Source organism: Apus apus, chromosome 15, assembly GCF_020740795.1.
Source record: "Apus apus isolate bApuApu2 chromosome 15, bApuApu2.pri.cur, whole genome shotgun sequence".
NCBI lineage: Eukaryota > Metazoa > Chordata > Aves > Apodiformes > Apodidae > Apus > Apus apus.
Window position 1 is genome coordinate 126,129 of NC_067296.1, and position 26,466 is coordinate 152,594.

At 51.4% G+C, this 26,466-nt stretch overlaps 1 protein-coding gene across 5 annotated transcripts in view; it reads right to left on the reverse strand.

Annotated features, from left to right (window-relative positions):
• Nucleotides 1-3,286: 3,286 nt before the first annotated feature.
• The window catches only part of LOC127390802 (lethal(3)malignant brain tumor-like protein 1), a 34,115-nt gene continuing 10,935 nt past the window's right edge, over nucleotides 3,287-26,466 (reverse strand). Inside the window, exons 4-23 of one of the 5 annotated variants that reach the window (XM_051632798.1) lie at nucleotides 25,033-25,256; nucleotides 23,323-23,467; nucleotides 23,031-23,169; nucleotides 22,224-22,347; nucleotides 21,054-21,141; nucleotides 18,392-18,483; nucleotides 17,669-17,773; nucleotides 16,699-16,834; nucleotides 16,122-16,222; nucleotides 14,933-15,084; nucleotides 14,192-14,268; nucleotides 13,662-13,747; nucleotides 12,995-13,105; nucleotides 12,624-12,738; nucleotides 12,271-12,370; nucleotides 10,556-10,753; nucleotides 10,190-10,236; nucleotides 9,161-9,318; nucleotides 8,338-8,400; nucleotides 3,287-7,474 (exon numbers count right to left, since the gene is read on the reverse strand). In XM_051632798.1, the coding sequence (XP_051488758.1) occupies nucleotides 7,340-7,474; nucleotides 8,338-8,400; nucleotides 9,161-9,318; nucleotides 10,190-10,236; nucleotides 10,556-10,753; nucleotides 12,271-12,370; nucleotides 12,624-12,738; nucleotides 12,995-13,105; nucleotides 13,662-13,747; nucleotides 14,192-14,268; nucleotides 14,933-15,084; nucleotides 16,122-16,222; nucleotides 16,699-16,834; nucleotides 17,669-17,773; nucleotides 18,392-18,483; nucleotides 21,054-21,141; nucleotides 22,224-22,347; nucleotides 23,031-23,169; nucleotides 23,323-23,467; nucleotides 25,033-25,256 (2,396 nt within the window). In that variant the 3' untranslated portion in view covers nucleotides 3,287-7,339. The other 4 variants (XM_051632797.1, XM_051632801.1, XM_051632799.1 and 1 more) reach the window with 4 other exon arrangements.

Here is a 26,466-nt window from a genome sequence, read left to right on the forward strand (position 1 = left end):
ACCTCATTGCTCTTTAAAACTACCTGAAAGAAAGGTTGGAGTGATGAGGGGGACAGCCTCTTCTCTCTGGTGACGTGCGATATGACCAGAGGGAATGGATGCAAGCTGTGCCAGGGCAGGGTTGGGTTAGATATTAGGAAACATTTCTTCACTGAAAGGGTTGTCAGGCATTGGAATGGATTGCCCAGGGCAGTGGTGGAGTCACCATCACTGGATTTAAATGGCATGTGGACCTGGTGCTTAGGGACATAGTTTAGTGGTAAGCTTGCGGTGTTATGTCTAAGGCTGGACTGGGTAATCTTGGAGGTCTTTTCCAGCCAAAGATATTCTGTGATTCTGTGGAAGAGAAGGGAAGAAGAAGCAGGAAGGGGCTTGACATCCATGATCCCTGACCTTACACCAAGTTTACATAGATATATGGAACGGAATACTTTGGTCAATTTTGCTGTCCATCTAGTCCACTTCTCCCTATGGGAGGGCTGCCAATACGAGTCTTCTAGCCTGCAGTTTCATTCCTGCTGAGGCCAATTGTGGCAGAGTTTGTGCATAGTCAGAGGAGGGCAGGACCTACTGATGGGCAGGGACCTACAGATGCTGTAGCCTTCAGCAGTGTGGGAACCCTGGACAAGCTGCAACATGTTCCACACAGCTCCAGTCCCAGGACCCATCCTTTCCTTGCTCTCCTCACTTCCTCATCACCCAAAGGTGCAAGGAACTTCCACTGTTTAATTAACCCTTCATTATTGACAAAGGGAGCTCTGTCTACACAACTGGCCAACTCAGACTAGACAGCAGCTGAGGAGGACGGAGGCCAGATGAAGATCTGTCTGGGGTCCATCAGTGCTGCAGGAAAGTGGGGTGCCCCGCCTCTGAAGGGATGTAAGATTTACCAGCTATCTATAGCCTCCTTTTTATTTTCTTTTTAAAATCACTATTTTATGACACCATTTGTTGTTGGAGCTTTCTCACCAAGATTCAGAGTCTTGCACTGCCTCTTCTCCCAGCCCCGGCTGAAGAACATAACCCTCTTTTGCAAGAGCTGAGAGGAAGCCATTTCCCCATCAAGTGACCAGAGCCAAGAAAGAGCAACTAAAAGTCCCAATAGCTTCTCTCCTGAAGTCAGGAGAATCCTAAGACCATGTTGTCACAGGTGTCCAGCCCTGACCATGTGGTTAGGACATTGTTGCTCCAGTTCAACCATCCCAGCTTTGCTAGTTGTGTCTGCAGAAGCCCAAGCTAAGGGGCAGAAGGTGTTTTATGGCAACGAGGGCCTATCAGGACCCACAAGAAGCCACCCAGCTGCTAAGTGCCTATGGCCAAAGCCTTCCTGTGAAGAAGCCCAGCTTGAGCTGAGAACAGAGGCAGCCAAGAGGCACATGATGCTGCCTGTGACACATGTTCTTGCCCCTGGTGAGCGGCAGAGGCTCTGAGAGCTCTCAGAGGGCAGCAAGAGGTGTCCAGACACACAGAGATGTTACAAGACTGTTTCCCTTGCAGGTGCTTGGCTGATGGCAGAGAGCAAGGCTACACGAAGTGACTATCATGAGGAGGTAGATGGGAAGTTTGGACACATCCCTGGTCCCCCACCCATCTCGCAGGGGTCTTCCCCAGCCTCACAAAACCCTCCCTTGTGTGGGGACAGGGTCTGGAGCCACCTCCAGGCTTGCAGCAGGGCAGCCAGGCACTGGGGACTCCCCGTCTGGCAGCATCTCTCTATCTGTGCAGGTGCCTCCACAGTCTCCATCTTCCTGAAGCTACCAGAGGACTGTACCACCATCTGCTGTAGCTGCCAGTGTGACAATGGGAACTTTGTGCTGTAGAAGAATGGCCACCAGCTCCATACCCTGAAGCTGTGTGGCAGCAGGACCAGGTTCTCTCTAATGCCAACCAAAAGGACACAGCTGCCATTGCCTGGATGGAGGCACTGTGCTGGCTCACGGTGAAACTCTGCAAGGTGAGGGATGTGCTGTTTCCCCTTGGCTTGGGGTCAGATGCCACACGAGCAGACAGGGCACACACAACCACTTGCTTTCCCCATCTACATGATGGGCAGGGTTTTTCCCCTGTTCCCAGGCTTGGAGAGGTGGGAACCATCTTCACCTCTGCCTGAACCAGGTGCTTCCTGACACCATGTCAAAGCCCTGCACACCTTCTCCTCCTCTCCTCTCTCCTCTCCCCACAGAATTCCATCTTCCCAAACCTGTCCTCTCTGTCCTTCCTGGGCAGAGTTTCCATTGCACCATCTCACATTCCAGTGCTGGCTCTTTCCTGTACCGGGGGGGCCAGGTCAAAGCCCTCGACCTTCTCTCAAAGGAACAGGATGATTTCAACCACTCCCATGTGCATGAAGGCTACGAGGGCCACTACAGCCACCAGTGTTTCACCAAGGCTGCTTCATTCAAAGGGCCTGCTATCAGCAAGACCCCGGATTTGGTGGTGAGAGGTGAGATATTCCCCTAGTCACACCCTGCTCTTCCTCCCAGGCATCCTGAGGGAACTAGAAAAGAGGATGTAGGGGAACGAAGCAGCTGTAATAGGGGTCTAAGCAGACGATCACAGCTTCCTTCAGATGTCTTTGAGCCTTGCTAACTCCTCAAAGACCCTACAGATGACCCTAGAGACCCTATAGACAGGGTTGCTAGGCTACCAGTTGGGGAACAACGGTAAGGGGATGCCTATGGCTGCACCTACCAGCCTCAGGGACAATCATATGTCTTGTCACAGCCCTGTGGCACCATCTAGCTGGCAGTAGCAGGTGAGGGCTAGCTCCATGCTCCTGTCCTTCCTGCCTTTGGTACCACTGGGCAGGGTGACAGGCCAGAGACTGTGGGTAGGGGGTGTCCCAGGGGAGTAGGATGTCGGAGGTAGAGACAACAGGATCCCCTGGGTCTCCCTTTGCTCCCTCTGAACTTCCCTTTATCCCCCTTTCATCCAGGAGCACCTCAGTGTGTCCCCTTGTCCACAGGTGTCTGCTGGCCCATATGTACCTCTGCCATTCTCCTAGATTCCCCTGTTGCCCTCACAGGACTGCCTTACTCTGGGAGCTCCTGTTCCTTCCCGTCCCCTGCAGATCACTAGAGCCATGTGGAGCACCTGGCCCTGGGGGCCAGGGTCCTGGTAATGCTGGGGCTGATCATGGCTGGGAAGGGTTATGGGGCCTTTGGGGTATGGGGGCCGGGTGAGCCTCATAGTAGGGGGTGTCTGCCTCCTTCCCTCCCAGCAGGGCCAAGTACCTCTCCCCAGGGGAGGCAGCAGGGCTGAATAACCAGTCTCCTGCCACACAGGATTCCATTGCTCACATTCGTTTATTATTTTAAAACACTGATGAAACACATCACACCATGATCCTATATATATAAATTTATCTTTATACAGCTATAAATTTAGATATATATAGGACCTTTAAGCCTCTGTATACTCAGGACACAAAGTTCCAGAATAGTTTCACTGGCTACAACAAAATCATTTCTGTCATGAAAACACAAAGAGGAGGTGCAAATGTAAAAAACACGGGGGGAAAAAAGAAATTAAAAATGAGTGCAAACTGAAAGAAAGTGCAAAAAAGATGTTGTTCTCATAATCACGCTCCTTCCAAAATACACCTTTTCTCCCCTTCCCCCAAGGACAAGTGAGCCTCAGGCACCAGAGGAAATGGGTGGCTTAGAGGACAGGAACAAGACTGCAGCTTCAGCCTGGCTGCTCTCCTGGAAAGGGAAACCTTGGCCTCACACTATCATGATGCTGGCCATTTCCATGGGGAGGGACAAACACTGTTCTGAGTCTCCAACTGCTCCCATTCACGTAGAGCCACTTACAGACCAGCCAACCCAGAAGACACCTCATGCCCAAGACTGGAGAAGATGTTGGGACATCTCCCATGGCTCCAGCTCAGCCCTGACAACACCACCTGCAGCAGCAGGGACAGGAATGACAGGAGCATAGGCTTGGGGGACCCCACTCAAAACAACATTGACCTTGAAAAATCCTTCATTGACTTTGAAATGTTGGGTTGGTCACATCTCTCAGACCCCAGAGAGAAACCTGTGGGCCAAACTCAGAGCCATTGTCCTCTCCTGCCTCTTAGTGACATGGCAGTGGACATCCCTGTGAGGAGTTTGATAGGGCAGCAGGAGAAGGATGAAAAACTTCAGTGCTTCTGCCTTAGTCACAGCTGCCCTTGATGTTCTCCCAATCAATGCTCTATGGAAACAGAGGATTCATCTTCAGGAACGCAGCAAATCTTCCTTCTCCTGGATTCTCTGCTGGTACCAGAGACAACTTCTGCCCATGGAGGACAGGAGGACACATCGCCCAAGATCTTGGGACTAGATCTTGCTGCCTCCACAGCTACAGAGACCACCACATTAAAACAAGACACACCAACAGGGTGTTGGGGAAATGGTGTTGTGGTACTTCCAAAAACACCCATCCACATGTACACACACAATACTTTGAGTCTGGTTTGGTTTGAAGGAAACAAGAAGGTTATAAGTTTTAACAGTTAATAGCCCTTGACCACCTACAAACCCTGTAACTCTCTCACCCAAATGAATCCAGAAGCTTTGTGCCCAAACGGCTGAGTCAGCCCAAGAGGCTGATGAACTTGAGACAGCAGTTAACTGTGTGACAGAGACCCTCACATCAGCCCTACATTGGGACTAGTTTTCCTGGCTCCCTGACTAGAGCTCAGATGCAGCAGAGACCTGGGGTCCAGCTGTGCAGCCAGACTCCACAGCCAAAGGGGAGCACCTTAGCAGTCCTGTTCAGTCTGCTCTCCTAGAGGGAGCTCAAAAGAGCCCAGGTGAGGCAGTACCACCTGAGCACAGCTTCCTGCTGATGTCCATGGCTATGACAGTCTACAGCATGCACCTCTGCCTTTTCTTGCTGGTGCCCAGGCAGAGCACAGCTTGATTGCACCCAACAGCAGTGCAAGAGCTGATGGTGTTGGTTGTACCCTGTGATGTACCCATGGCTTGGCTCATGTCTCCTCTTACCCTTCAGGAGGCATCTTCTAGGCTCACCACCACTTCTGCTCTCCAGGGTAACTCTGAGAGACAAGGCTCTCCACACTAATATCAGATCTGACACCTGGGTAGCAGCTCCTTTCCCAACACCCAGGGCCAGTGGTTAGTCCCTTCCCCAGCAGGAGGAATGACTAAGCATGACAGAACTGAGCAGATGAAAACAGGATGCTTTCATAAGATGTTTCCTTATAAGCCAAATAACTACGTCCTGCACAAGGGAGCTGTTCTGTCCCAGATCACACCTGGAGAGAGAGCTCAATCTGCATAGAGTCTCACAGCTGGGGGCCCCAGAGCTCCTCTTCTTCCCAAACACACAGCAGCCCAGAGACCCTCCATCCACTGAACAGATCAGCTTCAGGACCATTTACTGTGGATCAAAGTTGACCCGGGGACTGACTGTAGGACCCAGGGACACAGATGTTCCTTCCCACCACTCCTCTCTCCACAGCTGACCACACTGCACTGCTTTAAGAGATGGAAGATATTAAAAGAGGAACAGAGAGGGAAAGCTGCCTGAATCAAACCCAAGCATTGACAAAACAAATACACTGACTAGTCGTCAGTCCTGCATGAAGAGCAAGCAGCAGATGTTCCAAGAGCAGGTCAATTGTGACTACAAATACTCAGTAACAAAAAGTCAAAATGCTACATTTCCATGAACAGATTGACCCGGTGTGACAGTGGCTCCCCAGGCAGTGCTGCTCAAAGATGCATTGCTGGTGCACTTGCTAAGATCCATTCATTCCTGTCTTTGGGCACTGGGAAGGGTGGAAAAATTGTTTTGTTACTGATATGTCATTCTTAGGAACGGGAAAGGAAGGGGACGTGGTACTTGGATCGCATCACTGCAGACTATGGAGAGCCCTTGGGGCAGGTGGCAGCCCTCCAGCATTGTGCTGTCACACCAGTGGTCCAACAGCACCCACAGCAGGCATACACAGATGGATGACAGACCACAGCAGGTGCTGCCAGGGGAGACAGGGACTACCTGAAGCTGCCTAGGACTCTGCCAGGAGCCCGTGGCATGTTGGCTTTCCTGGCTCTGGAGTCCTAGTCTACTGGGCCCCTCCTCCCTTACAAGGGACAGTGTTACACAGGCATTCCCAAAGTGCCTGCACCCTTCTTGAAAATGTGCTACACTATGAAAAAGACAGAAAAAAACCCCAGTTAGCTGCCAGTTTTCTTTTAGATCTGCAGGCAGGGAATCCAGGGACAGCAGCAGATCATGCTCTTCAGAAAGAAAAACCTGGGGGCTTTATAAGGGCAAAAAACGGGGAGAAGGCAGCTTAGCAAGATTGAGCCAGCCAACTTAGGAATGCCTTCAGAACTGAGCTGTGGATCTGCCTGTGGAAGAATGGATGCTTCTTGTCCTTGGCAGCTGTTTCTACTCTAGAAAGGGCCTTGCTCCTAATACGTAGATTAAAGAGGACCCAAATTTTCTTTGCAGAGGATTTTTTAATTGCTGCAAGGGGAACAAGTTAGCCAAGCATCCTTTCTCCCAGAGATGTGCTGGCAAAGACAGCCTAAAATGCTTGTTCTGGACATGGAGCTTGTTCTGCACCCCTCCAGCCCTGGACCTGGGGCTTCAGTATGACAATAAAGAGGAATAAAGAACAGATGTTGGTTGTGGGCAGAGCAGCAGTCAGGACACATTGTGCCCTGGAAGGGGCAAGAGGTGAGTGAAGGGGCAAAGCAAAGTAATCATCTGGCCTTAAAGGGAAACTCAAAAGAATTTGGAGAAAAAGGCAAAGTGAGCAGAAGCTCCTTGAGAGCGTCCCTTGGAAACAATGTTAGTCCCTATGAAAGTGCCCCCAGAGGAACACATTGAGGGGAAAAAAAAATTCCCTCTCAGCTGCTGAGCAAAACAAAAAGCAGCCTTTAAATGGGTGCAAGCGCATATGCAGGCAGCCAGTCCCTTCCCTTGTCTGGGTGATGTGAGCAGGGGTGTCAGACCGCAGCTCCTAGACACTCTGCACCCCTCTGCTGTGCCTCACCACACCCCCCTGGATCAGTGCAGTCACAGCAGGACACGGAGGGTGGCTGTCACACTAAGCCAGGCCAGTTCCACACCCACCCTCTGTCACTGCAGCTGGCCCTGAGTCTTGGGACCCGCTGGCACGCAGCGCTGAAGGAGAAGGGTACTGTGGAGTGGAGGGGACAGGATGGGAGATGGACTGGTGAGAGAGCAGAGATGTGCATCTGAGAGGACACGAACAGGACATGATAAGCTGTGGCCAGTCAGGGTAATCTCTGTCCTGACCAGACAGTTTGGCAGCACCAGAGCTGATGGAGAGTCCCGATCAGGCCAAGAAAAGTCACTTTAAGGTGTCATCAGCGTTTTTGAACATGAGGATGGCATTGTAGATCTTGAGGGCTGGGCCCAGCTTGACACTCATAATCTTGACGATGTCAGCCTGTGTCAGCAAGAGGAAGGCCTCCCCATCGATCATCTGGAGAGAGCAGGGACAAAGGCACTCACTGAAAACCCAGTCTGTGACTTCCTAGGGACAGCCAGCATGGGTGCGACCAGGGGATGTGCACAGTTGCACTCACCCTCAGCCACAAGATGATCGCAGGGCTATGGGCCACCCACGGTACTCCATTGCTGCCTCAGATAAGCCAGAGCTGGGAGCTCACACACCCAGGAACAGGGCCGAGTGGAAGAAGAGCCCTTTCAGGGGCTGCCCCAGGAGCTCACCCTGCAGCCAGCCCAAGCCTCTGTGCCAGAGTGCAACAGGCACAGCCAGCAGGTAACCTGCTCTGGGCAAACACCCCTCCATCCCCTGCTCCAGTTCCTAGTATGTGTGGAGGCTGCCCCAGTTCAGCTTTGCATGCCTGAACACCCTTGGAGTGCAGTGGCCATTTACTAACAGGCTGGAACACTTGCTGCACCCGGTGTGCCCAGGACCAGCCTGCTCTGGTTGTACTACACATAGCAGAGAGCAGCCCTTCAGCATGTCTGTCCACAGGTGGGGAAGGACTAATGGGTGAGGAGTAAGCAGCTTCCCTCAGGAGGTGCTGCAGCACCACCTCCTTCTGGTCCCCCATTCCAGCCTCCTCAGAGGGCCCATCCCTCTCCATGTGGGGAGAGCAGGGCAGCACAGCTCCCTTGGGGTCAGCAGCTCCCCTCCTGCCACGGGCTCTGCACAGGGAGACATCTGCACACTCAGTGGGGCTGCAGGGTAGGATCACTGTCAGGTGTTCTCAGCACTTAGCAGCAACCACTGCAGAAAGGCCACTGGTCAATTCCTCCCTGCCCTGTTGACAAAGCGCTGTCCTTTGCCACCTGCACTCATCCTCTAGCCCTTCTCACCTCATCCTTGAAGAGCTTGGCTTGGTCCTCGCAACCCGTCAGGGTCTGAACAAAGCTAAAGACCTTGGAATAAACAGAAGAATGTCAAGACAGAGCAACGTTTCTCACTGGAGACCCCCATGAGCCCACAACTTCCCTTCCATAGGGGCATTCCGCGCATGTAAGGTAATATGTGACTGTTATGGCAAAGGCTGCAGTTGCAGCACCCTCCTGTGCCTAGAGACCACACTTGGACTACAGTACAGGTGCCTCCAGCCCCACACCATTCCCACTCACAGGCACAGGGAGGGGCAGGAGAGGGGCACACAGGTTGCTACTGGTGAAATCAGACAGGCCTGGCTGCTGGGGCAGGTGCCAGAGTTTCAGCTAGCCACACCTTAAGAGAGGCTATCACAGATGTCCACAAAGGTGAATGAAGGTGACAATGAAGAATTTGAGGTAAATATTTCTTTTTCAGAGAAACAGGGAAGTGACTTCTTATCTGAACAATCTTTTTAACGTGGCAAAGATAAAACTGATTTCTTCCTGTCACATGTTAAATGAAGGGACTGCTGTTTGTCTTTTCCTGCCTGCCCTGGACTAGTGTCACATTCAAGCTAAGCAAGAACCTGGTAGTTCTGCATGTAATTCCCAGAAGCTGCCATCATGGCTCATGTCTGGCAGCTGTCCACACAGCACCCCCCAAGTGTGTACAGCTCAGGAAGTGGCTTCTGAAGCCCCTCCATGCCTGCTGCATGCACCATGGTGCTACATGGCAATGTAGAGTGCTCACAGCTATGCCAGTGGCTTAGGAGCCAGCATGCAATCTTTGGAACCATCTTACCTCATCAATGGTCCACTTGGCCACTGTAGTTGCTGTGATGCCAGCCACCCCTGGCAGAAGTTTGCAGTGCTGCTCCCAGCAGAGTGACAGGGAGCGGTCAGGATGGGCAGACAGGGCAGACATGAAGAGTGACTGGTGCAGACTGTCTGAAGAAATAGCTGGCAACAACAATGTAAGATGTCACACGAGGTAGGAGAACATCCCATCCCATGATATCCTACAATTCTTGGGAAGGGCCCTGTTCAGAGGAAGGCCCAGGGCGAGCAGCAGATGGTCTCACAGGTCCAGGTATTAAGAGCTAGTGGTTGTCCCTTGAATTAACAGGATATCAGTGTACCCAAACGTTCAGTTTGATGGGACTGGGGATGGTGGGGGAAGAAGTTTAGAGACACACTTGGCTTTGCCTTGTTCATTGCCTTGTTCACCTTCAATCATTCATTTTCCACATTGAACTAGATTTCAATGTTAAATTTCCCACCAGAATGCCATCTCATATAATTCCATTAATTTTATATTTTTAACCAAGTTTTTTCCTTGTTCTCTGCTCCAAGGAGTCAAGGATGGCTCCCAAGAAGAGATCCTCTTCACCCCTGGCATTGGGGTAGGCAGGACAGCCCACAGATACTGGCTGGAATAAATGTCAGTCAGCAGAACTAAATGCAAAGCAAACTGTTCAGTATCAGTTTCTGTGCTGCAGTAGTCATTGGACACTACACTGATAGGTTGTGGTAGGGCAGCCACAGGATGAACACACAGCACTCCTGTCTGAAGAGGACAAAGCACTGGAAAAATGCACAACCACAGCAAGAAGATCCTAATTCCCTGCCCTAAAGCCCTTGAAGATGTACATATACCAACCAAAAGACACGATAAGGGACCTAGCGTAGTTCTAGTGAGAGGTGAGGATGTTCCTTGTGCTGACTTGTGTGAGGTCTGAGTAAGCCAAGGGAGACCAGCCTCCAACAGCCACCACCCCAGGTCCTCGAGCCTTGCCCCTGTGATGACACCATGGCAGAGGACAGCACTTACTTTGGAAGTCTTCCTGCTGGATCTTCCGGTACTTTGGAGGTCGCCCTCTAAAGAGACAGGAAGACTGATTTCCAACTGGGTTGGGACTGGCCCGAGGGCCCTTCTCCACACTGCACAGAGCAATGCCGTGGCAGCGGGAGCAAGAATCATCTCTTGGACCCTGACCCAAAAGGTTGATAGCTAAAGACACAAAACATGGAATGAAAAATGGAGAGAGGTGCCCAACAGAGCCGGAAGGACAGACGCCAGCAACCATGCTCCCCCGTGGTCAAAGAGCCTCTCTGGCTTGGCCATTGCTCCCAGAGATGGCAGCTGAGGCACAGGGGCCCTGCACTTGTGCATGGAGCTCCCCAGGCTTGCCCCTACCTCCCGTGGTGCCGAGATTTCTTTCGCTGAGGGAAGCCAATCAGGTTCCTCTTGCGAGTGGAGGCCTCGGTGTCGGACAAGTCAGCCTTAAGCCTGCCCTGGTTCTTCTCTGCCAGAGGGCACCCTGAGAGGCAGTAATGGGCTGTGAATCTCCCAGTCACGTGTCCTGACCCATCGCAGCCCGGCGTGGGGCACTTCCTAGAGAACAGAGGGGAGGCAAGTGTTGGATCCAGCTCAGAGCAGCACCAGGGGACAAGCCCTCTGTCCCTGAGCATGGCAAGCAAAGGCCACAGAAAGCAGAATAAAGGCGTGCTGAACACACAGCCCCTCCAGGTACAACCATCCCACCTTCTCCATTGCCATCACGGTGACCCCGTGCAAATCACAACAGTGCTGATCAAGGGGGTCATTGGGGTTCACAGAGTTTCCATCTTCCCATCCTTGCACCCACAGGCATCCAGACTAACCTCAAGAGTGAGGAGGAAGCAACTGTCACAAATGTGACCAGTAGAGAAACCCCTAGAGCAAGATCTGCTTTCCCCATCCTCACAGATGCTCCACCATACTCACTCTTCTTGATGCCAGCCTGCCATGCTGGGATTGGCACTACACTGTGCCTGTTTCCCCTGAAAAAGTTCATGGAAGTGACTGACTGAGCTGGGGGAGATGCACTGTTCCTTCTCAGGACTTCTGTGGTGGTACAGAACCCCCGTTTACTGAGCCATGTTGCCCCATCAACATCAGCCAACATTGTTCTTGCCCACAAGTGCAGTGGGCCCAACATTATTCTTATTTCAATAGCAATCTGGCACTTTCTGATCTTGCCTACTGGAAGAGTGAGTCCAGACAATCGGGTACCTTCTTGTCCTGGTGCAAATACAGTGATTTGGGATGATCAGGCACTCCCTAACTCTTCCTGGAACTCCAAGGAGGTGGCACTTTGGAGTTCCCTGGGACTGCACTGAGCTGTGACCCTGCATCTCATACGTCTCCCAAAGGAAGCTGGTTCATCCAACTAGGCAGAACTCTTGGGTACAAGAGAAAAATCCAGTTATATTAGGTTGCTATAATTTGACTCCATGGGGTACTGAGGGGTATATTGCAACTTCTTTTGTGAAATTAGGTACCAAAATTGAACATCTCCAGTACAATTCCAACCTCTGCGTGTCCCTTCCACACAGTAGGTAACAGAGTGAATGTTGTTGTTGAGTTCTGTTAAGTTACACTTACATAAATATACATTAAAACTGACTTTTTGTTGAGATCTTTGTCAGTGATTCTTTAAGTGACCTGAAGACCTTCCAGTCTCATCTGTGACAACCTCCCAGCTCACAACCTTACAGTGAAAGGCAACCACAAGTGAGGGGAGGAACACTGTCCTTGAAGCTGGTATCAGTGAAGAGCACCTCAGAGGCACTGTCCATACACAGCCCATATGTCCTCACAGGTAGCTGGGCAAGTGGAGCACCCCAGAGGCTCTGAGTGCCCCAGGACAGGCGCAGAGCAGGAGTTCACAGGAGTCCCACCACCCACAGGCACTGGGCTGCCTTGGGGCATGACCTGGGGACAGCAAGAGCTGCCCCTAAGCAGGGGGCAGAGCCAGGCATGGGGCAGGTGCAGAGGAAGGCTGGCTGCTGGTGGGGCTCAGGGGTGTGGAGGAGCAGAGAAAGGGCCAACACAGGCTTTGCCCCTCTGAGCCATGCTGGGGAGCTCACCTGTGGTGAAAGCTGTACTTGGAGCTCTTGGTGTGAGGGATGGTCTTGCAGCCCAGGGTTGGGTAGCCCCCATGGGCAGAGGAAGCTGGTTCCTTTGGCCCTAGAGCAGGAGGAAATACAGGAGAGAGACTGTCATGGCTGCAGCCCTAGGCAGAGTGATGTGTCTGGGCTCCCTGCCTGAGCCAAACAGGGAGAACTTTTCCAACCAACAACTCCACAGAAAAGCCCTTCCACCCTGCTCATCGTCAGCCAGAACCTGCCCACCCATTTCTGTGCATACAGATGGCAGTGACAGTGGGGATTTGGCACAGTTGGGCCGTGGTATAAGAGAATGACCCAGGCATAGGACTTACTGAGAGGAGGCTGCAGTGGGTGTCCAGTTTTTGAGCACCAGCCAATGGGGTGGATGTCTGGATGATCCACATCAATCCAGAAATCATAGACATGGCTCCAGCCATCAAAATGGATCTAAGGAAACAAGTAGAGATGTCACCCTTCAAGCCTTGGAGCACCTCCCTGAGCAGCTCTGGAGCCCTCCAAGCTGACAACAAGCAGCAGGGTAGAGGTGAACTGCAGCACAAGGCTCTCCTCCACTCCTGGAGCCAGGCACAGTGTGCTTCCACAGACCTCCACACACTTTGCCACTGCAGCTGGCAGGAAGTCGGGAAGGGCAGGAGCAAGCCAGCACAGTGCCTGGTCACAGCATCAAGACTCCAGCACCCACCTTTATCCTGTGATCTTCCACGTCCTCCACACTGGCCACTCGGATGAACGAAGGAGTCCTCCTGTCCACTACCTCCAGCTTCATGTTGACCAGGAAGCCATGGGGTGGGCGCTGGGGCCAGGAAGAACCCAGGTCAGCAGGAAGCAAGGCCATGCTTCAGGCACCCAAGCCCCTCAGCATCTTTCCCAGCAGTGTGAGTTCCTCAAGCCCAGCCCTCAGCCCTGGCTTGTCCAAGTAAGAGCCATCCCAGCTCACAGTGACAAAAGGAGAGAGCGGGTACAGACCCCAGATCTGAGTTGTGTTTTAACAAGATGGGAAAGCTGTGCCCAACGGAAGAAAGGTCTTAAGACACAATTGGTGGATCTATACTGCAGCCATACTTGGCTGGCCACAGCTGCTGGTGCTGCAATTTGCGACAACCATCAGGCAAGCCTGAAGGATCTCTCATCATGTGGTGCCTGTCCAGATGAGTGGATGGTCATACTTCCCCTTTTTCCTAGTTTTGAACTATTTGCCCAGGATAGTTCTGACCTGATAGTCTGAACCTTAAATGTAGATCCAAACCACAAATGAACATAATTTGACTTCTCATAAAAGCAAAGACCTGACAATAGAGAAAACTCAAATTCCTGCCCAGGTGCAGTGGAGCAGATGATATGGCACTCACCACTTTGAAGGCCCAAGCTGGGACAGCAGATGCTCCAGTTTCCTTTAAGTACTTTTCCCAGGTGAAGTTGTCAGGATCAGGATAATCTAGAAGGGGAAAGTTGTAGAAGGTGAGACATGCCTGCAGGAAGATGGCAAGTACCCCAAAATGTCCCACTGCCTTGAAGGATCAACCAAGTCTGTGATAAGCACATGGAAACTTGAGAGACATCAAGAAGTACTACTACATTCTCATGGATGATGGAAGCCAGGGTACAAGAAGAAACATCTGGGCCTGCACAGACAGCCTGGGTCTTTCTTTTGTCTCCACTCAGCCTGACACAAACCATCATGCTGCACCTGAACAGGTATAAAGAAGCCTTGGCAGGAGCATGCCACATCCCTGGCTGTGGCCTGACTGAAGGACTTCCTGGGTCTGCAGATAAGCATGGGCCATGGGGTTTGTGCCCGCACGTTCCCCATGCCACCCTGGGAAGCCTGTCCCTGAGGGGATGCACCAGTGAAGGCTGCACTCCCAGGCCACTGACTCACCTTGAGGAGGCGTGAGGGGTTTGCCGTGCTCCTGACACCATCCAACTGGGTGGATGTATGGACTACTGGGGTCACACCTAGAAAACACACCCAAACTCTTACACAGGATTGAGATACCTGGCTCATTACTGCTAGACAGTGCAGGCTGCGGGGGCCCAGGACAGGTCTGCAGGCCTGCACCACCACCAGCAAAAGCCCCTGCAGAAGCCAAGGTGTAGCCAGGGACAGAAATCGCTGCAGTCCCACAGCTCCTTGGGGCAAGAAGTAAGTGGTCAGAGAGCTCCAGCCACAAAGGAGAGTTGCTCTCAGGACTTTCATTGTGCTAATTGGCAATTTTAATTGGCCTTAACCAGCCTCAACTGGAGCACCCTCCCCACTCCAGCCACAATCCCCTGCCTGCAAACACAGGAGCTCTTTCGAAGATCAGGCCTTCAGTATCTGCACTGCAGGTCCATCTCCTGAGAAGGTCTCAGGGCGAGCCCACGGTATGAAATCATGTCAGTCCTTGCTCCACATTAACTACAGAGCCATGGCAATGTCCCAGGATTTGACATGGAACAGGTAAAAGGTTTGTCCCCCAGCTCAGGGGAGTGACCCTCTGCCTCACTGGACTACTGGTGGCCTGTCAGCAGCAGTGTGCTGAGACTGCCTCATGCTTTCCCAAGCACACTGTTACTCCTGCTGAAGCAGCAGCAGGGGGTGTCCCCAGCACTGGCATCCCAGCAGCCTCTGTGCACTTACCAGTAGTCATAAGTATCATCCCAGTTGTCAAAGTGAACCAAAAAACGATTGTCCACCACATCCGTCACCGTGGCAACACATATCAGGGAAGGGTTCATACGATCCACAGCTTCAAGCTTCATGCCCACTTCAAAGCCTGGAGAAGCCTCATGCTGGGAGGAGAGAGAGGCAGGTTTCTTTCAGTCACAGTCCCAGTGCCCTCCTCACAGCTTCCACTGCCTGCTGCAAGAAGGCATCTGCCCAAACCCTCCCAAAACCAGACCCTCCAGGCAGGCCCAGTATCACTTGGGATCCCAGAAGGGCAGTGCCCAGCTGTGCATACAAGAAAAGAGGCAGAGGGTGATTCAGCTTGGCCACAAAAAGAAAGAGGAAAAGAAATCTTCAGGCCTTCGGGATCTTCTATAAGCAGTAACCTCCAAGAGAAAAAACAGCCTCTGATTTGCACTGATTCAGATTTTGTCACAAAACACTTGCTTGTGGTCACAATCCTCTCCGCCACTGTTAGCAGCAATGAATGCCCTAGGCTTGGCAGGAAGGAGTTGGGATGGGGTCCTTCATCCTACCTTGCCTTTATTTCTTAGATCTGTGCAAAATGCTGCATCACACACACTACTGGGATTGTTGCAGCAAAGAACAGGAGGGTTTAGACACCATAAATAACTTGGAGAGGTTGATTTATCAGTAGGTTGAGTTTCCTCCGCAGCTGACTAAGAAACCATCAGCATTTTCCACTCTGCTTTATTCCCACTTTCCTTACCCAAGCTGCTATATGAAAAATGAAGGCAGAGACATTTTTATATTTCTACAGTGAAGACACAAAATAGGGACAAAATAATTATACCTATGAAATATTAACTGAGGGGTTTTGGCAAAATAATTGTTGGAAGTAGCTGTTACTTCTCATCAGTGCTTTTACAACAGATTTAATTGTCCATGAGACTGACCTGGATGAAACAGTGAATCAGACCAATGCCAACTTCGGGCACATCAAAGTAATATCCAAGCTAGGGATCCTCAGCAGCAAAACATGCCACATTCATTCAGCAATGCCAGCAGTGCACTCAGGCTTGAGAAGTGTCAAGTGGACAGAGAAAAGCCCAGCACTGGTGGAGGCATTCTGCTCAGCTGGAGGGGCAGAAGTCCCACCTGAACCTGCAGGCTCTTGTAGGAAGGAGAAACTGCTACTCACAGTGTTTCGGACCACGAAGAGATGCTTAGGAGCTGCCTGAGCCTTTGTTATCTTCAGGTAGTTTGTCCAGCTGAATTCTTCTTCCTTATAACCTACAACCCCTCAGGAAGAGAAATGAGAGCAGTGAGTTCACAGAGAACAGCCAAGAGGTCATGAGGCTGAGCCCGGTCATCTCTGACCAGACCTCACCCTGCCAAGAGTGTCCTGCTGTGGGTGGACAGGGTCTACAACAGCCGTGGGAAAGCCAAAGCCTGTAGCTTCAGCCCAATGGCTGATTTTGAAGGGGTGCCAGGAAATGTCAGCAGTAGAGTAGAAATCCAGAGCTCAGCTCCTCCCCAGAATGGAACAATCCCACCTGCTCCGGGGCACAGCTGCTGGCTCCAGCCTGGCACTGGGACATCCAGGGTGACCAGGCTTTGCCCCAAATTGGAAGCAAGCAGAGATCTTCAGTGTGATGGGAGCCTGAAAGGTTGTCCTGTGGAACCCCCTTAGCACAGCAGCATCCCTTCTTGGACACCATGGAGCCACTACTCGTCCTCCAACAGAACCCACCAACTGGGACTTGCTAACTCCTTACCTTTCGGGGGCTGGAGTTTGTGCCCTGTCTCCTCAAACCAGCCAGCGGGGTGGATGTCGGGGGAGTCAGCATTCAGCCAGAAATCGTGGCACTCGGAATAGCCATCAAAGTGGAGGCGCATCCGGTAACCGCACACCTACCAGCAGAGAGGGCAGGAAAAGGAAAGGGCCATGGAAACCTCCTGCTGGCCCTAGCTGAGCCCTGCATGGACCTCCCATCCTGCACAGAACCTCAGCAAGTGACTCAGGGAAGCCAAGAGTCAATGATAGGCCAGTACTCAAACTGAGAGGCACATGCTAGTTCCAAAAGGAGTCTAACATGGAGCAAGGTAAGTGCAAAGCCACAACGAGCCAGACCTAAGAAAGGAGGTTCAGCATAGTGCATGGGTTGCCACAGTGGGGCACTTTGCTAGGTCCAGCAAGTGCAAGGATTCTCGTCTGCACCCAGAGGAGATGCTGACACAAGGGATTTTGGCTAAATGCCACGCTGTGCTGGTGAAATCTCTCCAGCAGCAGGAACAGCAGCCAGTGTTGTGTGGCTGATCTCTCTGACTGCCTCGGGAGCTCTTCAAGGCAAGGCTGGTTAAGCTGCAACACACATGAGCAGACAGCCCCACAAACAGTGGGCCTCCCCAGACATAAGAAAGAGCAATGAGATGCCTCCACATCCTCCAGGCTCAGACCTGTCTGAGAGACATCAGCTCAAAGATAAGAAACAACTGTCATCACCACAATGTCTCCCTCCATGGTCCTGCTAGGTCAGGGTGATTAAGAGACCAACTAGGCTGGGGCATGACAGCTGCTCCACAGTACTGTCTCCTGCCCCTGCAAACTGGAAAGAAACTCCTCATTTGCTTGACCAAGGTGCTGAAGCTCCAGCTCATCTCACGCAGTGACATGGGCCCAGAGGGGCCAGCTGGGAGGACCTCCCATGCCAAAGAGCCTCCCTGCGCAAAACATGGGAACCTCACCTCAGCCACTGTCAGAATGAAGTACATAGATGGGTGCTGTGGATCAATTCCCTCCAGCTTCATCCCCACTTTAAAGCCATTCTTGCGCTGGGAAGCTACTTGGTACTGGAAAGAAAAATTAAACCACAATATAAAAAACGACACAGGTAGTTGGGTCTAGAGCCATCTCAAAGAGCGTAAGGCAATGGGAGCTGCTGGGACCAGAAGATTGTGGGCCAGAGGTTACGTTCTCATTCAAAATTAATTATTTTCCTGTAGAAAAACATTGTTCCACCTCCTTGTGGGTCTGCATCTCTTGCTATCAGCAGAGCAAGGTGATCCTGGGTTAAGACTAGGGGATAGGCCTGGCTCCTCTGGCACCCTGGCAAACAGACACCTGGGAGTAGGGGTGCAGTTCAGCAACGTGGCCTCAGGAGAGCTCACACTTGGCTTCGAGGAAGGGCTGGAAAGGCTCCACCACCCTGCCAGAGCCACAGGGGTGTCCTAGGCAAATGTGGGGTGCTGGGGATGGGGAACAGCACCCTGCTGGGGAATGGGACTCAAAGCACATTAAAACTGGAGGCTGACTGGTCACCTACCAGGTGAAGATGGGAGCTTGCTTATTAGTAAGAGTCCCACAAAACAGGGAAGCAAGGAAGAGAGGAAAGGGAGGAGGGGTGGGGAAAAAAAAAAAAGGAAAAGAGAAGATCAAAGAGGGAAAAAGAAAGGAAAATCCCAACTCACATCCTGGAAGAGATCTAAAGGGGCAGCGTCAGCTTTCTGCTCCTCCAAGTAGGACACCCAAGACCAGCCTTCTTTCTTCTCCTCACTGGCACCTGAGCGCAGCACAAATGCACACACAAGAGGCGCTGCTGAGGATCCGCCCCAGCCCGTCCCTGCCTCAGGGCAGTGCGGAGGGCAGGGAGCTCATGGGTCCCCGGGATACCACATCTCTCTCCCACACGCAGTCCTGCATCCCTGCAAAGCTCAGCACCATCCTACCAGAGCCCCTTCTCCAGCAAAGCTGGCCAACTGTCTGAGGGACAGAGACAAGAGGCCCGCTCTCACACAGGTCCCTGGGACCCAAATGTTCTGTCTCTGTACAATGCTCTGGTGAGGCACCCGAGGGAACAGCCACCCTGTGCCAAGTATCAGCACACCTCTGCAACCAGGCCTCCTCCAGCCTATACATATGAAATAGTCACAGCACTGACAGATTTGGGACAACCAGGAGGATCCATCTAGAGGTCTAGGAATCACGCCCACCTGCAAAGGGCTCCCAGCCAATCAAACCAGCACTGAGCTAAACCTCCCACCACCACTCCAGAGGTACCAGCTCTGCTATCCTCAGCTCTGAGACAACCATCTGAGCCCCCCTTAGCACATCCAGGGCCACCTTGATGCCCTAGAGATGCCTTTACCCTTAAGGTATTCACAAAAAGAAGACAGCGTTGCGTCTCCATGGGCAGTGAGGTGATCCTTCATGCTTTCAATCCCTTTGGGAAGGCCACAAAGGTCTTCCCTGAGGCACGTGAGACACAAGCCAAGTCTTTTGCTCTCCATCCACTTTCTCTCCCTGCTTCATAGCACCTGAAGGGCCTTCAGGAGTGCTGTGCCTATTCCAGCACTGAGTAACCCACAGCTACAGGTCAGCCATAGCAGACAGTCTTGGGTAGGGCAGGCCAGAAATGCAGGGGATAAACAGACCAACTCCCTCCTCTCTTGGGCTTAGGGAAGTGGAGATGGAGAAAAGAGAGAATAAGACCCATAAAGAGAGACTGAGGGAACTGGGATTGTTTAGCTTGGAGGAGGCTGAGGGGAGTCCTCATTACCCTCTACAACTCCCCAAAAGGAGGTTGTAGGGAGGTGGGTGTTGGGCTCTTCTCCCAAATTAATATTGACAGGACCAGAGGAAATGGCCTGAAGTTGCTCCAGAGGAGGTTTAGACTGGATATCAGGAAGAATTTCTATCCTGAAAGAGTGGTCAGGCACTGGAACAGCTGCCCAGGGAGGTGCTGGAATCACCATCCCTGGTGTGATTCAAGAAATGTGTCGTTATGGCACTTCAGGGCATGCTCTAGTGGGCATGGTAGGTTTTTTGGGGTGTCTGCTGTTGGTTTTGGGGTGTGTGTGGTTGTGGCTTTGTGGTTTGCCCTTTTTTTCTTTTTTCTTTTCCCTTGGGTGGATGGTTAGACTCGGTGACCCTAGAGGTCTTTTCCAACCATGCCAACCAATCCTGTGATTTTGTGAAAACAGGAACTCGTGGAAGAAATTAAAGCTGAGCTTCAGTGAGCAAGGTTACTAACCTAGATGCTTCACTACTACTTAAGAGTGACGAAAACCTTTATTAATCTTCAGGACACAGAAAAAAGTGGCAGGCATGTCTGGGGAAACCATAAGTAAACCCTGCACTTCCACAGAATGGGAAATACACCTGGAGATACAGCATGCACCACCTTTGCACTGAAGCATCAAGCTGTGTATTTTGTTTGCTCAGGAACTTTTAAAATAACAGAAAATAAAATGCTGCAATAATAAGGCAGAGCACTTCTTACTTGTATGCAGCAGGGAGGGTTACATACTCAGAGTTCAGACTGTAGAGAAAAGGACTTGGCAAGAAAACATGAGATTCACTTTTTAATAGTGGTTAACTGAGTGAAATTTCAGGGGTTAAAAATATCTGGGCCCTGCTACTGTTTGAAATACTGAAATGTTTATTTTCAGTATTTTCCCAGGTTTTCCTTCCCCCTCAATCCCACTGCACTGCAAGGAAAAAAAAAAAACAAACAAGAAAACAGTGCATCCCTCAGCTTGTCTTCTTTCCCTCTGTATCAACAGCTCTGTTTGAGATTTCTTCTGATATGGTTCAGGAATAGATCCCCACAAGATGAGACAACCCCAAATCACCCAGCTTCAGCAGCACCAGACCTACAGGAGCAGCTCCCAAACTTGTGAGCTCTGAATCTCATGAGAAAAGTTCCCTGTAAGGCTGTCCAAAGGAGGGGGGCAAAGCCAGACATGGCACAGAGTCACATTATTGCTCAGCATTGTGCCTCTCAGAGCAAACTTGGTATTGTATCTGCTAGCAAGTAAAAAATTCAGCTCCCAAGGGGAGGGACCTGAAAGCACTGCACAATACAGCCCAATGCCCGAAGAAAATACAGCCACATCTGTAAGGGTGCACCCTTCCCATGGAGTGAAAGAGAGGAAAGGAGAGAAATGGAAAGAGACAGAGAGAGCAGGATCAAGCAAGCAGAGGAGCTTAAAAGCCTTCAAGAACATGTACTAGCATGTTGCACTGGGTGTTTGACTCTGCTGGAGCACCAAAATGCTGTCCCAGCACCACAGCAAGACCCCACAACCATGGTGGGAATGCTCACCCCACCACCTGCCTGGCCCTCCATACCATGCTGGCTCCCGTTCCACGAATCAGTCTCTGGATTGCTGATGGCCAAGTCCCCCGCTGAGTTTTTTGTCTCTTCCTGCTTTTCCTCCTTGACACGAGAACAGACAAAACAGAAACTCATCATGTTGGAGGTCTGCACAGAGGTTTAAGTTGTGTTTTGTTGCCTCGCACTGGTGTTAAGGGCCATCACGTGCCTCCACAACATCCATGATTTGGCTAATGCTTGGCCCAGAAATGGGTGGCCAAGAGGATACGATGTCAGGAGCCCAAGGGGGATTTTGGTGCTGAGTGGCAGCAATCATCCCTGGAGTGGAAATGACATAGTCAGGCTGGCAAGCAGAGCTTCCTTGCCTTGTAAGCAACTCTCCCTTCCCCAGGACACTTAGTTCCACACTTACTTTGGTAGCCCAGAATCAAGAGAGCACTTGAGAGCACTCAATACCTAAACTCCAATCAGGACATATCTAGCTGTGCCCAAGCCAAGGTGCTCAGCATACCAAACAGCCAGCCAAATGTCTAGAAGCCCTTGTGCTCCACACATTCAAGTGTTCTTGGCATCAACCTCCTATCAGCTGTATGTTGAATCATAGAATAGAATCATAGAATCATCCTGGTTGGAAGGAACCTTGAAGATCATCAAGTCCAACCATAACCTAAACCCATCAACCATAACCTAATTCACCCATTCAGCGCTTAAATCATGTCACTAAGCATGATGTATATTTCTTTTAAACACTTCCAGGGATGGTGACTCCACCACCTCCCCGGGCAGCCTGTTCCAGTGTCCAACCACTCTTTCGGTTAAACATTTTCTAATATCCAGTCTAAACCTCCCCTGGTGCAACTTTGAGGCCATTTCCTCTCATCCTGTCATGATTCACTTGAGAGAAGAGCCCAACACCCACCTCCCTCCAACCTCCTTTCAGGCAGTTGTAGAGAGCAATGAGCTCTCTCCTCAGCCTCCTCTTCTTCAAACTACACAATCATAGTTCCCTCAGCCTCTCTTCATAGGACAGTTTAGGAAGGTTACCCCCTTCAACATAGAGCCGACCCTGCACTGAAAAGCACCAATGAGAACTGTGCAGACCTACAGTGCAATAAAGGAGTTGCCCATAGGCCACCCTTGACATTGGCCCATGCACACACATGCCCTCCCTGCCCTCTTCCTACCATTTGCTCAGATTCATATTCTTCCTCCGAAGGGCTCTGGTAGTCCTTCCTCTTCCGTTTCTTCACTGGTTTGAGGATATCAGTGGCATTGGTGCTGCTGGCAGAGTTCTCCACAATGACAGACCTGCATGGAGGAAGGGGCAGCAACCCACTGCAGCACAGTACATAGCAACAGCTGGGGTGTCAGGAATGCTGGAGAGCCTCTGTCACCCTATTTCTTACTTATATGGGCTCCCACTCCTCCTGACTAATGTAAGGACTCCTCTTAAGAGAACAAATGGGCAAAATGTTAGAACCAGGGTACAGATCAGAACCACACTCACATGCTTGGGTGTCAGAAACCTGAACCCAGGGGTGGATCAAAAGCAATCTAGTGTTGTAGCAGGGCTCTGAGGTGCATCAGAGTCACATGGAGATGCTGGAAAATGAGTCCCAGGAGTCAAAAATTAGTAAGCAGAGGGACTGGAAATGCCCTCACAACCCACATCTCCCGCTGTTTATCAGGCCGGAAGCAACCACTACAGCAACTCCTGCTGCAGCCCTGCTCTGACAGATAGGTGTTTACGAGCCATAAATTGGGCATGAGGAACTGTGGCTCCTCTGCTGTCCCCTGAGACAAGCCTTCATGCCTCCCACTGCAACCAGAGCACTCTGCCTACATGAAAACAGGAAACAAGTGGAGTCCCCAGGACCTGCTAGAGACAAAGGCAATTCCATCCTTTGCACGTGGAGGATGTAAACCAGGGGAGGGAGGGCAGACAGATGGATTGACATGGCTCTGCATGGAGCAGACTCCCTTTCCTTTACCTTTCTTTGAACTGCTGGTGACAGCGCTCACTGCAGAAGCCCCTGCCTTCCCAGGCTCTGTCTGAAACGTGTCTCTGGCCACAGGTATCACAGTGACACATATTTTCTGCTGTTGGCAGCTTGGTCTGCTCTGGCATATCTGAGTCAGAGAGAAGAGGAGCAGTGAGGCACAAGGTGTATCAAAGGGAGGAGAGCAAGAAGCAGGAGACATTTGCTTTGCTCAGGGCTTATGCCAGTCAGTGCCTACTGGATGATGGTACCTACCCCAGAAGTGCCACCATGGTGCCCTTACCCTGAGACACAGTAGGATTGTCCCTGCTGGTGGGTGCCACCTCTGAGTCCCCATCTTTCTCTGTGTGATCCTCCTTTACTGTTTCCACTGGAGGAATCTTATCAGCACTCACCACCTTCAGCGTCCCATACTCATTTATTCGAAACTATGTCATTGAACCAAAAAACAAGGAAAGAGTTAACAAAGAGGACAGTCATGTCATTTAACATCTAGTGGGTGTATGTGAACATGTGAGTGACATGGTTTGTTTGGTCATTAGTGCACCCAACAAGAGGAGAGCCCTTCCAACCACAGAGGCAAGCAAAGTACCAAAGTCACCTGTCCTACTGCCCCTCCCTGCACACTGCCTGCACTCAGGTGACACCTGAGCACAGGATGGCAGCACAAGGGACAGGGTGATGGCTGGAGGACGTGGTGCCCTGAGGCCAAGTATCAGCTGAGAAACTGGCACATTTTGTGCAAGCTATTTCATGTCTCAAGGGTAAACAGAGGGATCTAGACAGGCTTGATCAATGGGCCAAGGCCAATGCCAGGAGTTTCCATAAAGCCAAATGTTGGGTCTTTGGCCACAACAACCCCCGGCAGCACTGCAGGCTTGGGGAGGAGTGGCTGGAGAGCTGCCCAGCAGAGAGGGACCTCCGGGTGCTGACTGACAGCAGCTGAACATGAGCCAGCAGTGTGTGCCCAGGTGGCCAAGAAGGCCAACAGCATCCTGGTCTGCATCAGGAATAGTGTGACCAGCAGGACCAGGGAGGTGATCCTGCCCCTCTGCTTGGCCTTGGTGAGGCTGCACCTTGAGCACTAGGTGCAGGTTTGGGCAACCAGGCTGATGAGGGGTCTGGAGAAGAGGTCTGATGAGGAGAGGCTGAGCTGGGGCTGTTCAGCCTGGAGAAGAGGAGGCTGACGGGAGACCTCATTGCTGGCTATAACTATCTGAGAGGAGGTTGTGATGAGGTGAGTGTTGGGCTCTTCTCCCTGGTGACCAGCGATAGGACAAGAGGAAATGGGGTCAAGCTGCACCAGGGGAGGTTCAGATGGATATTAGGAAAAATTTCTTCCCAGAAAGAGTGTTGAGGTCTCAGAACAGGCTGCCCAAGAAAGTGGTGGAGGCACCATCCCTGGAAGTGTTCAAAAAAGGGTGGACATGGTGCTGAAGGAGTTGGCTTAGTGGTTGGGGGTAGTATGGCGGACGGTTGGACTTGATGATCTTGAAGATCTTTTCCAACCTTGATGATGATTCTATGACTCTATTCTATGATTCCACACCTAGAGGCATCTGCTGTCTGATGGGGGCAAGAACACTGTGTCCAGGGTGAGTGCAGCAGTTCGGCAAGAGCCAACTCCATAGCACAGTTTGGAAAGAAGATGCCCTGCACAGCTCACAGCATCCCACTGCCTCCCTGCTCAGGCAGACCTGTCACAGCCCCCCAGGAACCAAGAGTGGGCTCTCCCTGCTAAGCTCACAACATGGGAGGGGCACAGGGCTGGGACTCAAGGATGGGGCACAGGGACGGGGCACAAGAGGAGCCTTACAGTGATGGAACAGAGGATCTTCCAGCTGGAGTGTGAGTACTACCAGGGGTGACCTCAAATCCTGGGGGTCCCTGCCCAGCACATGCTGGGGGACTGCCACTTAGAAGGGCTAGCAGCTGCAGGGAGTAGGGGGGGGAAGCGGGGGCAGCAAACACAGTGGCCCAGGGCTAAACTTACCCGCAGGTTACTCCCAGGCAAAGTAGCCACCCCGTCTTTCCATTCCAGAACCCGGACTGTGCTGCAGGTCTGCACCCCGCTGATCTGGGGAATGACAGCAGCTGTGATGGGCTCAGTCCCTGCTCCCCTCTCTGGCCTGTCAGCCCCTGTGCTCCTCTGTGGCTCCCGGGGCAAGCGCTGGATTTCTAAGGTGCTCGTGGGAAGGTTGATGGTAGTGGCATTTGCTTGAGAAGGGAAGAAAGGAAACAAACAACCAGAGGCATACACAGAACACTTAACTGATGCAAACAAGGCTCAAAGGCAGCACAAAATGACAGAGATGACAGTCTCCCAGCTGAGGGTTCAGTGCTGTGGGCTGAAGCACCTACAAGCAGGCAGCATGACCAAACAAGATCTGCAACCAGCAATGGCTTATGCTGGGGGGTGGCACCAACTCTATCTGTATTTAACAGTTCCTGCTTCAGCCTAACCTCTGACTGTTCCTGTGACCAGGATGCCCTGATGCAGCAGGAGTGTGCTGGCATCTTCCAGTTTAGTTTCATTTCATAGGAATACACTGTGCAGCCCAAGGTCACTCCACAGTGGGAACTGAGGCATCAGGAGTAGGAAAAACTGGGAGATTTGCTTCTAAATAACACCCCTGATCTCACCTAACACACATCTGTGGTTTGCTCACACACCTCCTGAAAGACAATGGTCAGCTGGGCTGAAAATTGTTGTCCTAATTTTCAAGAAGGGTAAAAAGGATGACCCTGGAAATTACAGGCCTGTCAGTCTCACTTCAGCTCCTGGTAAATTTTTTGAGAAGGTTATTCTAAGAGTTACTGAAAAACACTTGAGAGACAATGCAGTAACTAGTCAGAGCCAACACAGGTTAATGAGGGAAAAGTCCTGCTTAACTAATTTAATTTCCTTTTATTAAAAGATCACCCCCTGAGATGACCAAGGGAAGCCAGCAAATGTGGGGGTTCTGGACTTCAGAAAAGCTTTTGATACTGTCTCTCACAGTATCCCAGACAAAATCTTCAGCACACAGCAAGACAAGTTCTTAATACGTTGGGAGAACATTTGGCTAATGGTTTGGGCTCAAAGACTCAGAGTAAATGGGGTCACATCAGGCTGGCGGCCAGTCACCAGTGAGGTTCTCCAGGGCTCAATTTCAGGACCAGTGCTCTTTGATGTTTTTATAAATAATCTAGATGCAGGACTAGAATGTACATTAAGTAAGTTTGCCAATGACACTAAATTAGGAGGAGCTGTGGACTCCCTCGAGGGTAGACAGGCCTTACAGAGAGATCTGGATAGACTAGAGAGCTGGACAATCACCAGCTCTGACATTTAACAAGAGCAAGTGTCGGATTCTGCACCTGGGATGGAGTAATCCTGGTTATACGGACAAATGGAGAGGCTGCAGAGCAGCCCTGTGGAAAGAGA